Raw genomic sequence first — 14,488 nt, forward strand, 5'->3', positions numbered from 1 at the left:
GGGGCCATCACGCAAGACATAAAATAACAATAATAATTAACAAAATGAGATAAAAGATGTAAAGATAAATAATATATATATCATATGAAAGTCACGCTTAACAAAAGGCTCTATCGGATATCGCGTGACACCCGCTGTAACGCGACCGACTAAAGAATCAGCGAATTTTGGAAGATTTTGCTCTCTCTCTTTCGCTTAAAGAACGTTGTCGTTCTGTTACCTCCAGATTATAAAAGCAAAATTGTTAAGCTTTACGTAGAGGTGCAAATTATACCGTTAAACAATAATCTTGTACTGGCAAATAAATATTTTGTGTTGCTGACTCGCACTATTTTAAGAGGTTTTGATTTCATTTTTTCGAGACAAGGCAAAGACTCTGGGCCGAGGTTTGTACAACGCATGCTCAAATGTGTGCGTTACCGCCAAATTCGAAAAGAATAATAAATTCCGCGTATTTTGATGTATAATTCATAAGGGTGCGGTAAAGTTTCGGCCTGGCAAATGGGCCTTGAAATCAACGCTTTGGTTCTATTTCTGCTGCTAACCTTTATAAACAGCGCGAGTGCGATAGAACAGGAATTCGATGGAGCGGAATCCGGAGATGTCCCTTCATTTACGTACGAAATAAACAAGTAAGTATAGATTCAAGTTTCGTGTATTTCTTCGAAGATTCATTGTGTTAAAGATCCTTTTCTATCTTGTTTGGTAGCTACCTCATCTATACAGTCTGTAAAGAATTAGAGGGGAAAATCGACGACTTAAGTACTGAGTCTGCTTGGTCGGCGAGAATAAGAAGAATTTTTGAAGAGTCTGCGCTGAAAGGTTTAATCTTAAACAATCGTATCGTAAATGTCTTCAAGAAGAAAATTTCGCTTCTTCTCTCGGCGTTGAGGAAAGCTGGTCAAAAAGGTGGTCGCCATGTTAAGAAGCTTAAAGAAAAGTGGCAGAAAGAGACGTACTCATTCAAGATATTCTATAATGAAATTGAAGCGTGTCAGCTACAAGAGGAGAACAGAGGTTTGCGCGGACAAAAGAGAAAGCTGGAAGCATCCCTTGCAGATGAACAGGCGAAAAGGCTAAAGGTAGAAGAGAAACTCGAACAAGTGCTTAACAAAGCAGAAAAGGACGAAAAAAAATACGAAAAAAAATTTAAGATTCTAGCGCGTAAAATTGCGAAACTGCAGAGAGACGGAAAGAGAGGGCCGGCCAAAAAGAAAAAATTTACCGATTATACGAAACAGCATCAGTCACGTCTTCGACAACAGATGAAGGAAAACTGTCAGGCAACATTATCCTTCCTTGGATTGTACGATTTTATTGCCACAAAAGTAGAAGTTTTCAATGGCGAAACTCAACAGTACGAGACATTTTCCTTAATTGATGAAAACGAGCTGCCACTAAAGGACAAGGACTCAACGGAGCTGACAGATGAAAATTTGGATGAAATTAATATGTGGATCTACATTAAAGATAAATTTAACATTTCTAATGAGGCTTGGCATGAGCTGGCTATGAAAACCAAACAGATGCCAAACAGCTATAAGCTGGAGAAGAAATTGAAAGAACTTAATGCAAAATGGAATCTTCAACCTACACCTGGCCAAGCCGAGGGAGTCCAGTTAAGTTTTAAAGAAAGTTTAGAGGAACAAGTAATCAGGCTTCAGGGGAAAGGAGTTTTGAACATTAACACTAAAATCAAAGTTAAAATTAGTGGGGATGGGACCAACATTGGGAAAAGGCTCAAAATTGTTAATTTAACTTACACAATATTAAATGAAAGAGATATTGCAATGAGTGAAAAAGGCAACTATATTCTTGCCATAATCAAAACTACTGAAAGCTATGATAATTTAAAGGCAACCCTTGCAGATCTTAATGATGAAATGCAGAATCTAAAGCAAATATGTGTGGGTGATTATAAATGTGACATTGAATACTTTTTGGGAGGGGACTGGAAGTTCTTAGCTTGTGTGTGTGGTTTGGGTGCAGCAAATCAGGACTATGCCTGTATTTGGTGCAAATGTCCTAGGAATGAAAGGTTTGACTGCAGCAAGAAGTGGTCCCTCACAGACAGGTCCCTTGGTGCAAGATCATGTGAAGAAATAACTGCCAATGCAAAATCTAAAAAGTTCAATTGTAAATCAGTGCCTTTATTTTCTTTTATTCCCATTGATCATGTCATAATTGACACACTTCACTTATTTTTGAGGATTTCTGACAACTTGATTGAGCTTCTCATACAGCAACTTCGCAGGGAAGATGCAATAGATAAAGTGAAAACTTTCCCTAGTGGGTTTACAAGGGAGAAATATAAACATATGGCTGGGTATGAAAAGTCTCTGAAGGACATTGGAATTTCCTTTGACTGGAGAGTAAATAAAGACTCTAAAAAATTAGAATATAGAGACCTTACCGGACCAGAAAAGTTGCTTGTTATGCAAAGCATAAATTTCCAATCACTCCTTCCCAACTTTAAGGAAACTAAAGAAATGGAAAAACTATGGGCCAGTTTTATGGAAATTATTGGAGACCTGAAGCTTGAGTTTACAACTGATGATGCTATTACTCAGTTAACAAATAAGATCAACTCATGGTTTGATAAGTTTCTATGTTTGTATCAAGCCAAAGATGTTACCCCTTACATGCATGCACTATATGCTCATGTGCCTGAATTCTTAAGACTCTATGAAAATATATCCTATTTTACACAACAAGGAATGGAAAAATATAATGATATATCATCCAAACATTATTTTAGATCCTCAAATCATAGGGGAATTTCTGCTTTAAAACAGATTCTTTTGAAGAAAAATAGAATACAGCTCCTAGAAGCAGCAGGCATGGAAAGAATAAAGAAAAGTTATAAGTGTGGAAATTGTGAAGGTCTTGGTCACACCATAAAGACATGCTCAGCTAACTGTAAAGAATGCCAGACTGCAGTTTGTTGTGCACATCTTATCAAAGTTGATGGAAGATGGACACAGAGATGTACTTTGTAAATTCCTTTCTAGTGACTGTAACTTTGAGGGCTAGGCTTCCTAGTTGACATGTTAAAAATTTATCTTATAACAGCCTTGATTACAGTAAATATAAATAAATGTAATATCCATGTGTAGTTAAGATATTCAAAAACTCTTTTAGAATTTAGTATGAACAAATATTTTCATTCCCTCAATCTCAATAATTAACTGACAATGATTATAAACTGATAATAAAATATATCAAAACAATAACTGTAGTTGTGTGATTGCATTTAACTCAGTCTTTAATTTAGCAGTCATCCCTTGTTAGGTACTGGTGTCTATTTCCATCTCCACAAACAAAAGTAAAAACAAGTTGACGGTCATCTTCAATTTCTGACCTCACATACTTGCCCCCTATGAGCTTGTATTCTATTATAGGGTTCCTTTCTGTAATCCAAAATCTCACTGCCCCTTCTGTCACAAAAGCATAATCACTATTTTCGTTTAAAATCCGTTCATCCCATTTGACTCCCAAAAAGCTGTCTAGGTCGTGATTACAAATCCGATAGACTTGCTTGTTTCTTTCCCTTTTCGCACGAGCAGCAGTGGCAATACTCACTTCAAAGACCTCCTCCACAGAAATTTCAATCCTGATTTCTGGATCGTCCTTCCTTCCAGAGTATAGCTTTCGCTTCACTTCCCGATGCAAGCGGTCTTGGAAGAGATGCAAACGATCGTCTATGGATTCCATGGATGGTTTACATTTATGTTCCAACCGCATAATAGGAAATTTATCACCATCATATGGCCTCCATTCGTCAAACTTATCACTAAATCCGTTACAATGTATTTTTACTCGCTTGCCTTCTTTGTCGACCTCTTTCGACTCGATTTCGTAAAGGCGATTGTCCTTTTGACGCTTTGGTATTCTGCCCTCGTCAGCTACAGCTTTTAACGGGTTTACTTCGTTGATTAATCGCTTCGGCGCTTTGATTTCTCTTTTTACTCTGGCCGCCATGTTTGTTTTTATCGTTTGCGCATAAAACTTTTGGTCATTCGCGCATGCGAAATATGTCCGCGAGAGTCTGGATGCAAGTCAAAGCAAATGTTAACCCTTCTATGAAATGACTTTGATATGTATATATATACATACGTTCAAGGTTAAATTCCTCTAATTGCATCTTTAAAATTAATTAATTTATCAATTCCTAAAACACTATTTGGTAAGGAGTTCCAGTCTTTGATTGTTTTACAATAAAATGAATCCTTATACGTTTCAGTGTTCGGTTTTATTTCTATGAATTTATCCTTATGATATGATCTTAATGGACGGTTTTTCCTCTTGATATAATTTGGGAGTTCTATCTGGACTTCGCCATGTAGAATCTTGTAGAACATGGTTAAACGTGCAGACTTTCTTCTTTTCTGTAATGGAGGCCAGTCCAAATCGTTTAGGAGATTTGATTCAGTCCCTGGTTTACGCTCCCAACAATTTTATTACAAAACGTGCAGATCTTCTTTGAACAGCTTCAATTTGATTAACGTGTTTGTCCTTCCAGGGGTCCCAGACTGTGCTTGCATACTCGAGATGCGGTCGAACTAAGGATTTATATGACAGTTCTTTGATAGATTCAGGACATTTTCCAAGATTCCTTTTTAAGAAACCCAAAGTTCTGTTTGCCTTATTAGTCTTCATATCAATATGGTGACTCCAGTCTAGTGAACTTGACAATTCCACCCCAAGGTATGGATAGTGTGACGCAGACTCCAAAGTATGACCCATTAGCTTGTAATCGAAAATTATTGGATGAGATATCCTGGTAACTCTCATGACAAAACATTTGTTGGGGTTAAATTGTATGGGCCATTTTTTTGCCCATTGTTCAATTGTAGAAAGATCAAGTTGGAGTTGACCAGCATCCAGAGTCGACTCAGTGATACTATAGAGGATGGTATCATCAGCAAATAATCGTATAGCAGAATTGCAGTTATCCCCAATATCATTTATATACAGAAGAAACATTAGGGGACCTAGGACTGTCCCCTGGGGAACACCAGATGACACATGGACTGCAGGAGAAAATACTCCATCTACTACAACAGATTGTTCTCTACATGTTAGCCAAGTAGTAATCCAGCTTTTGAGATTACCCCTTATTCCATAATAGTCAAGTTTACTAATTAATCTCTGATGTGGGATAGTATCAAATGCCTCGGAGAAATCCATAATGATTAGATCTGATTGATTTCCATTGTCAAGGGCTCTTCCAATTTCCTCTATTGTTGTGAATAGTTGGGTTTCACAGGAGAGTTTCCCACGAAAGCCAAGGTGTAAATTGAGGTGAAAGTTAATAATAGTTGATCATAACTAAAAAATGAATGAAATTGTTCGTATATGAGTTGAAAGCCGATGATATATCCTTCAACTAATATCAAAAGTTTTCACCAGAGGGGAAAAAAAGGTGAATTTTAGGCTCAAAGTAAACCATAGAATCACCTTGTCAGACTGAAAAAAAGTATTTTTACCATGTTTGGAGGAAACTCTTTGAAGTACCTATGGAGAGCGAAGATACAACCAATTGGCGATCAGAAATCTATCAATTTGCATGTATAATTTGCGGTAAGTTTCTAAGCCAGTTTTTTTTTTTTTTAATATTCACGATTAGCTTACAGATCAAGTCGCGGTTTCTTGTTGCAAATAAAATAAGCTATTTCGGTAGATATTTTCCTTGTTTGGAATTTCATGTAAGCCCCCTTCCCCTATTCAGATGGTTTGTCGCGGTTTTCGCAACATTACACAGTCACTTGGTTAAACAACTGACTGCGTGACAAAACTGTCTCGCGATATGTCACATGATTTTCACGGGCTTTTCATTTGCGTTTTTGACAATGGCGGCCCATTCCTTGGCAAAGCTGTCGCTCCTTTTTGCTGCTTTTTGTGGCACTATACATTGCTCTGAGTCTCGATCTTTCGTCATCGATTTTAATAACAATTGCTTTCTAAAAGATGGCCAGCCATTTCGTTACATATCCGGAGGCTTACATTACTTTCGTGTTCCGAGTTTCTACTGGAGGGATCGACTCATGAAGATGAAGGCAGGCGGTTTGAACGCTGTTCAGACTTACGTTGCTTGGAATATCCACGAACCAGTTCATGGGCAGTACAACTTTGATGGAGACGCAGACATTGTGAGTTTTATTGAGCTTGCAAACAGCCTCGGACTCCTTGTTATTGTAAGAGCTGGTCCATACATCTGCGCCGAATGGGAGTTCGGGGGGTTTCCGCCTTGGTTGTTGAAGTCGAACACGTCAATGAGTTTACGATCTACGGAGAACCCTCAGTATCTAAGCTATGTCAAGTCCTGGATGAGTGTTCTTTTGCCGAAACTGAAACCTCTCCTGTACGCAAATGGCGGACCTATCATTTCGGTTCAAGTTGAAAATGAGTATGGTTCTTTCATCGCTTGTGATCACGATTATATGCAGTTTCTGCAGCAACTTTTCCGCGAATACCTGGGCAACGATGTAATTCTGTTCACAGTCGATGGTGATTCAGAGTCCGAACTTAAGTGCGGTACTCTCCCAACACTGTACTCTACGGTAGATTTTGGAGATAACACAGACCCGGAAAAAGCATTCGCAATCATGCGCGAATTCTCCCCCAAAGGACCCCTGGTCAACACTGAGTTCTACCCAGGTTGGCTGGACCGCTGGAGTATTCCCCACCAAACAAGATCTGCAACAGATGTGGCAAAAACTCTTGACAAGATCCTGTCTATGAATGCGTCGGTTAACTTTTACATGTACGAAGGGGGCACCAACTTTGGATTTATGAATGGAGCCAAGCCCAAAGACTTTTTACCAAGCATAACTAGCTATGATTATGATGCTCCTTTGACAGAGGCTGGTGACACATCAACAAAGTTCAGTATCCTATTGCAGACAATTGCCAAGTATGAGATGATTCCAGTTGGCCCAATCCCAGATAACACAACAAAGTTTGCTTATGGCAAAGTCCAGATGACTCTCCAGTCAACTTTACTTGAGGTTTTGCCAAAGCTTGCCCCCTCTGGCCCTGTGAATTCATCAGTTCCTTTAACCATGGAACAGATCGGGCAAAATTATGGATTTATCCTGTACAGAACACAAATTCCAGGATCATTTTATGAGTCTGGTACTGCTGTCTTGGAAATCATTGGCCAACTGCATGACAGGGCAATAATTTTCATTGGAAGAGTCCGCCAAGCCACATTATTCCGGGATCAAGATGAACTCTCTGCCTCTGTTGAAGTTGGAAACTTTCTGCAGCTAGACATTCTTGTAGAAAACATGGGTCGAAGTAATGATGGAATTGCTGATCCAAAGGGAATCATTGGCAACGTTACTTTGAACGGAACAGTACTCATAAATTGGGAGATGTATGCCATAAATTTGGACAATCTGTTTTCCGATTCATTTGAGCTCTCTATCAATTCTGGTGACAACATGAAGTCAGGGGATGTGTTTACTTCAAATTATGAATATGCTCCCTCCTTTTACTATGGTGAATTTCCTGTAAACACTTCATCTGACACATTTCTTCAACTGCCAGGGTGGAATAAAGGCCAAGCTTTTGTCAACGGCTTCAACTTGGGTCGATACTGGCCTGTAGTTGGTCCACAGGATACATTATACGTGCCTGCTAGTGTGCTTACAGCCAACCAGAATGCAACGGTGCTGATATTTGAACTGGATCTTGCTCCATGTGAATACCCAGAGGACTGCTATGTTGAATTTGTGGACACCCCTTCCATTAATGGTGATGTCCACCCATTAGACGGAAAACAAGTGGGAGCTTGATATACATTCTTGCTGCAAAATTTCACAAACTGACCATTGAGTACCTACATCAGTAAAGAAGATGTAGAGGCGTTGCTTGTGAACAATTGTAGGTGGGTGTTAGTGTCTTTAAGAAACCTAAAACTGTGACCTAACCAAATTTATAGATTGATAATTTGATGCCACTTTACCCAGATGTCCAAATATATTGTCAAATACCTAGCCAAGTAGGTAGTCAAACATGCACCATAGATGTCCAAGGCCAGGTTGTTCAAAGCTAGGTTAGGATAACCAAGGGTTTAAGTGGGATATTTAATTTTAGATCTGAAAGCTTTACATGAAAATTCAGTATAATTCTTTATGTCTACAATTTGATGACTGGATGCTCTAAAAAGAGTAGACGAAATCATCCCAAAAAGATTCTTGAATAGAGAAATAAAGAAACCTGGATTGAAATTTAACCCTGGGTTAGCACTAATCGGCGTTTGAACAACCGGGCCCAAGTATGTAGTCAGTTTTTGTTGTTGAGAGTTACTGCCAGCTGGGTGAGAAGTTTTTAGAACATTGATACTCCATTCTTTTCCAGTCTCACACCTCACTTCATGTTTATCTTAACAGATAAATCCTCAGAGTGGGTAAGAGTAAGGGCATAACTACTGGAGGGTCTTGGTGGTGCCACTCAACCCCCCCCCCCCCATCCTCATTGAAAATAATTGTTTTCCAATTCAGTAGTATTACACATTTTATGTAATGATCAGGGCTTGCAAAAGTGTGCAAGGCATAAATCTTCAACAAAGCATAAATCTTCTCGATTGCTAAATGCTCCATTTCCCAATATGTCTCACTGTGTAAATGTATTTCTCTTGATAAGGAACATTGTTGGGGCAGGAGGATGTCAGTGATGCATAATAATTATGAGTGGAATGGTAGAGGGTTATGTTTGTCTTTTTGTAGTAACTGCATTTATCTTTGATGTGTAGGCTGCAATAAAAACTGTACGTTGTTTTGGATAAATAGTAAAAGTTCATCATTATCAGCCAGATTTTGAGGAGAGCTGCCACATTGCTCCCCATATTTTCAACTGAAGAAAGGTCCTAGGGTGCATTTGGAATTCTTATCACAGCAGCCACCATCTCCCTTACCTTGGGGTGTTGATCTAACTGCCGCCCAGTTAGCTCAATGGATAGTGCGCTGGACTGTTGTGCAGGAGGTCAAGGGTTCGAGCCCTGGCCGGACCAACAATCAAGGTCTTAAAATAATTGAGAAGAATTTGCTACCTTTCTATAACATCAAGAAATGGTTAGATATTCTAGTCTTCTCGTTTAGGGATGAATAAATGAAGGTCCCGTCTCCTGCACGATTGGGGGTAGGAGACGTTAATTTCTCACACACGAGATTACTGTGTGATTGATGTCCTCCCCTGGGTTGGGATGGGTGGGTTTACTGGGCCTGCAGTAATTGGTGCAAGCTGTTGCTGTGTCCCTGCCAGTCAGCGAAGCTAATAAACTAAACTAAACTAACTTATGGCACGGAGTTAAACATGTATGTAGTAAAACAAGGTTAATACATAGGAGAATGGACCAAGTTTATTTTTTGTTCAATTTATGAATAAAGCACAAGGTGATGCAGACCATAGTGTCCCTTTTTGGAGTGTGAACCAAGACATTTAGTTGGAATGAGAAATATGTTTACTCTATGTGTTCTCAGTGTTAGATCATAAACATTTGAAGCAAACCATGCTGGCAGTAGGGCCAAGCAACCAGCACCATATCATCGTGTACTTTAATATACGTAGCATTAATGGTAGGCAAAGGTTGTGCTTGGATTGTAGGAAAGGAACAGTATTGGTAGATATCCTCCAATTTAGTTGAAATTGCATATTTGATCATATGCATCTGTTAATTTGCACTATTTAACAATTATTCGCCGAAGGCCAGGTGAATATCGTCAAATAATCCCCAAGACAAAGTCAAGGGGATTATTTGACAAAATTCACGGAACCTGAGGCGAATAATTGTTTTATTATAATTTCAGAGCTGAACAACAGTGAAATTTCTAAAATCATAACATTTTAGTAACATTTATTTTAACATTTTATAGAAACCGTGTGGAGCGGTTTACATAGCGTCATATAAGGAACCGCTCGACCAATCAGATTGCTGGAAACTCTTTGCTCATCTTTTAAATTATACTAAATGGAGATATCAAATATTATTAAAAACTGGATCATTGGATAATGCAATTCAAGACTTTTTATTGGCTTAGCTATTATGGTATATGAGCCAATATACCATAATCTACAAATATGGTAAGCGTACGCATCTGTTTAAAATTAAAAGGGAGCTAAAAAAATTAAGATTTGGTAAGATTTGTCTAATATCTTGGGGACATTTTTAATAAAACAGTTATTCCTCTCTCGCTTGTTGGATATGAGATGATTATAGCCAACTCGGCACTACGCGCCTCATTGGCTATCTATCATCTCATATCCAACGCACGCTCGTGGAATAATTGTTAATTATGATATGTCAGAAAACCAATGAAAACATAGTTTCTGTTATTTAATTTGTATTCATTTGAGTCTATAGCATAGCTGTTAGTAGAACAGGTAGCTTCACTGTTAATGATCAATACTTGAGTTGAAAGGGTCAATAAATTTGCATGTTGTTGTCACTGCAATTTTTGTACCTTGTTCATAAATGTATTATTTTCTTTTTGTTTTGTTCATCTGGACCTTTTTGTGGCTATTTAAACCTTTACACCCTAACAAAAGCATGCATATTCTCCACACTGTGTTCTGTACATTACCTACGGTGCTGACAAGGAGAATTTGTCAACAATGAAGACCATCCTTAGTTGATGATCATCTCCTTAATTTTCCTGACCATGATGTTTGATTCAAGGTGATTTTGTAAGGAGAAATCAAATGCCACATGTAGTCATTCTTGGGGTTAGAGGGTTGACCATTTAAAATCAGTATGCATATTCTCCATTCTGTTCTCAATATATGTGATTCAGACTAAATTTGTGATTCTGGGGGTGATATTGTAAGGAGAAATAGATGCTGGTCGCTCCAAGGGCTTACGGCTTTAACAGTGGATTGGGTGCCACAGTTCCTTTTAAAAATCAGGCGTTCCGTAGAAAAATCTTGCAAGCAGAAATACCTGACAAATTTCCATTCAACTTGTGCATTTTTTGGAAAAGAAGCAAATGCTCTTAAAGGAACTGCGCACCAACTGAAACGATTGTCCATCCCCAGCCAACCCCCCACCCTCTTCCTCTTTCCTTTCATGCTAAGGCCGATTTCAGTCGCGTGGATGCGAGGGCTGTGTAAACCACAAAAATTTACCTCACTACTTTGTTGGCATATTTTGACACAATACATGACTTTCTATCAAGCTTTAAGTCTTAAAATAACATCTTAAACAAGAGATTGGGCTGTTCAATGTGGTTACCCACGTCGTGAAATTCGATAGGATCATGTGATGGGGTGAAACCTTCGGCACTCAAACATGGCGTTTATCTGGGCAATCTTTCTGCCGCTGTTTGCTCTCTTAGGACGATCTGAATCTCGCTCTTTCGTAATAGACTACGAAAACGATTGTTTCCTAAAAGATGGCCAGCCATTTCGTTATATTTCCGGAAGCCTTCATTACTTTCGTGTTCCGAGTTTCTACTGGAAAGACCGACTTATGAAAATGAAGGCAGGCGGTTTAAACGCTGTTCAGACATACGTTGCCTGGAATATTCACGAACCAGTTCAGGGAAAGTACAACTTTGATGGAGATGCAGATATTGTAAGTTTTATTGAGCTTGCAAACAGCCTGGGACTCCTAGTTATTGTAAGAGCTGGTCCTTACATTTGCGCCGAGTGGGAGTTCGGGGGTTTTCCAGCTTGGCTGTTGAAGAATACATCGATATCACTGAGGTCTACAGAAAGCAAAGAGTACATCATGGCTGTAGAGAATTGGCTGGGAGTTCTTTTGCCGCTACTGAAACCGTTCTTGTACGAAAACGGAGGCCCTATTATATCAATCCAAGTGGAGAACGAATATGGAAGCTTCCCAGCTTGTGATCACTCTTATATGGAGCTTCTGGCACAATTATTCAGGAATTATTTAGGCAAAAATGTTATTTTATTTACCGTTGATGGTGACGGGGAATCGTATTTAGAATGTGGCACAGTATCGTCCCTCTATGCAACTGTCGACTTTGGGCCCGAAACTGACCCAGAAAGTGCCTTTGCTGTCATGCGCAAGTTTTCTCCTAAGGGACCCCTCGTCAACACCGAGTTCTATGCTGGTTGGTTAGATAACTGGGGAGAACCTCACCAGACGAGGGCAGCCATGCCTATCGCCAACACACTGGACAAAATCCTGTCCATGAATGCATCTGTAAACTTTTACTTGTATGAAGGAGGTACCAATTTTGGTTTTATGAATGGTGCACAATATAGTGATGGAGTTCTTCATCCTAACCCCACCAGTTATGACTATGATGCACCCTTAACAGAAGCTGGTGACACCACCCCAAAATTCATGATTTTACGGGAAATAATTTCCAAGCATGAAGCAGTTCCTGTAATACCTATCCCAGCTAATACAACAAAGTTTGCATATGGCAAAGTTCAGATGACACAAATGTCAACATTGCTTGATCTTTTGCCCAGGCTTGCAGCACCATATGGCCCAGTGAATTCAACATTTCCTTTAACCATGGAGCAGATTGAACAAAACTATGGGTTTGTTCTTTACAGAACAGAGATCCCAAAAGGTTTTGCTCAATCAACTGTGACCCTGACCATTGCCAGTGTCACCCGTGACAGGGCCATTGTCTATGTGGGAAGGGTTCGTCAGGCTACCTTGTACCGTAATCCAAACCAGACTGACGTTACCCTGCATATTGGAGAATTCTTGCAGCTTGACATTCTTGTTGAGAATGAAGGGAGAATTAACTATGGGCCCTCCATTTGTGATCCAAAAGGAATTGTTGGAAATGTAACAATCAATGGAAATATATTAGCAAATTGGCAAATTTATCCAATAAACTTGACCAGTGTTGTTTCAAACTTGACATCCCTCCTTCCAAATGAATTCAACGATGTTCTTGACCCTTTCACCACTGATAACTTTTCACCATCATTTTTTCATGGAGAGATTCCACCAAACGCGAGGGGAAATGCATCTGACACATTTCTTCAGCTTCCAGGATGGAGTAAAGGACAGGCATTTGTCAATGGCTTTAACCTGGGTCGCTACTGGCCTGTAGTTGGTCCTCAGGAGACTTTATTCGTACCAGCCAGTGTGCTCTCACCAAATCAACAGCCCTCTTCATTGGTGTTACTTGAACTGGATGGTGCTCCTTGTGAATTTCCTTCAAGCTGTTTTGTTGAATTTGTGGCAAACCCATCTCTAAATGGAACAGTTCACCCCATACACTGAAGTTATGTTTGACCATTACAGGCAGGGGTCTAAGAATGTTAATTTGATAGGAGGTTCAAACACTGATACAGAAGAGACAGAATTTCTTGTTTTTTTACTCTACAGAATATTTTTAGACAAGTAAATTTTAAATACTACATAATTGATTAACTTTTAAATGCAATCCTGCCATTGCAATTATTTCAGTGTCGCATAAGAAGTAGAAGAAGCACTTAGGTCAGATAAGGGGGTGGGGTGGGTGTCTAGACTTCCTTGGATCCTCCCCCTGAATTTGCCAGATTGGTGCATAATTCTATTTACAGAGGGGGCCTTCTCAGGAGAATGTGCCTGACCAAGATGAAAAAAAATTTTGTTTTCTAGAAAGCAGTATAAGAAGAGAGCAGCTAAATGGATTTGCAGTGCATGATTGGTAAATTAGTTTTCTTAGAAGTCTCTGCTGTACCTCACATGATTCTTAGTCATACTGTTCAAGGTTTGAAAATCGTGTGATCGTATTAAATTAAAGAGGTGACAATGTCTATTTCCAAAAAGCATTATGTATCACTGTGCTTGAGTGCTTCTTTGCCAAATCTTGATTGACATTTCTAGTCTTTGTCACTGATCACAGAGCCCCTTCTTCCTAGTTTTCCGTTTAATGTAAAGCCTGTTATTAATATTAGGGGGGAACATTAGCTGACAATGAGTGTTACAAATGAATAAAGGCTGATAGTTTCAAAAGAAACTGTTTGGGGCTGCGTCGGTGGGAGTAACGAAATAATTTGGATATATCAACAAAGTTGAAATGGTAAATTGGCCGCCATAACGATTACAAAAGCTGACGTTTTGAGCGTTAGCCCTTCGTCGGCGCGACGACGAAGGGCTAACGCTCGAAATGTCAGCTTTTGTAATCGTTACGGCGGCCAATTTACCATTTCAACTTTGTTGATATATCCAAATTATAATGATTGTTACACTATCCAACTGTTTTCCTTTCAAAACAAAAGTTTTGGATGTAAAAAGGGTGGCTGGTTGTAGGTACAGGAAGTTCTTGCTCATGAGAGATGCTCACTCAGGAAGGCTTTACTCTGGTCATAAATCAAAACATCTGAGAATGTTTTGAAGGGATCTATCCTTTTTTTGGTCTTTGTGAGTTTACAAATATTTCACACTTGGAAGTTGTTAGAAGATGAATGAATGAATGAATTGAATGAATTAACATTTATATAGCGTAAATTAACATGTGGATATGATCAAATGCACTTTACAATTCATTGCAGGGGACTTTAC

At 39.1% G+C, this 14,488-nt stretch overlaps 2 protein-coding genes and 1 pseudogene across 3 annotated transcripts; all 3 read left to right on the top strand.

Annotated features, from left to right (window-relative positions):
* Nucleotides 1-383: 383 nt before the first annotated feature.
* LOC148724005 (uncharacterized) lies at nt 384-3,241 on the top strand. The gene is made up of 2 exons (XM_088734321.1): nt 384-632; nt 710-3,241. The coding sequence occupies exons 1-2, from the start codon at nt 502-504 to the stop codon at nt 2,997-2,999; spliced, it is 2,421 nt and encodes an 806-aa protein (XP_088590447.1). The 5' UTR covers nt 384-501; the 3' UTR covers nt 3,000-3,241.
* A 2,583-nt stretch (nt 3,242-5,824) lies between these two features.
* On the top strand, nt 5,825-7,947 carry LOC111336417 (beta-galactosidase pseudogene; annotated as a pseudogene). The gene has a single exon (XR_015992036.1). The product of XR_015992036.1 is annotated as a beta-galactosidase pseudogene (transcript).
* Nucleotides 7,948-11,230: 3,283 nt separating this feature from the next.
* On the top strand, nt 11,231-13,319 carry LOC111336425 (beta-galactosidase). The gene has a single exon (XM_022942533.2). It carries the CDS (start codon nt 11,294-11,296, stop codon nt 13,220-13,222), a length of 1,929 nt encoding a protein of 642 aa, XP_022798268.2. The 5' UTR covers nt 11,231-11,293; the 3' UTR covers nt 13,223-13,319.
* Nucleotides 13,320-14,488: the final 1,169 nt, after the last annotated feature.

This window comes from Stylophora pistillata, chromosome 9 (genome assembly GCF_964205215.1).
Source record: "Stylophora pistillata chromosome 9, jaStyPist1.2, whole genome shotgun sequence".
In the NCBI taxonomy this organism is placed as follows: Eukaryota; Metazoa; Cnidaria; class Anthozoa; order Scleractinia; family Pocilloporidae; genus Stylophora; species Stylophora pistillata.

What these genes read in the sequence shown, in the direction of transcription:
- LOC148724005 (XM_088734321.1), top strand. Translation starts at nt 502, where the DNA reads ATGGGCCTTGAAATCAACGCTTTGGTTCTATTTCTGCTGCTAACCTTT. An exon ending in TTTACGTACGAAATAAACAA is followed by an intron (nt 633 to 709) that starts GTAAGTATAGAT and finishes CTTGTTTGGTAG; the next exon opens with CTACCTCATCTATACAGTCT.
- LOC111336425 (XM_022942533.2), top strand. Translation starts at nt 11,294, where the DNA reads ATGGCGTTTATCTGGGCAATCTTTCTGCCGCTGTTTGCTCTCTTAGGA.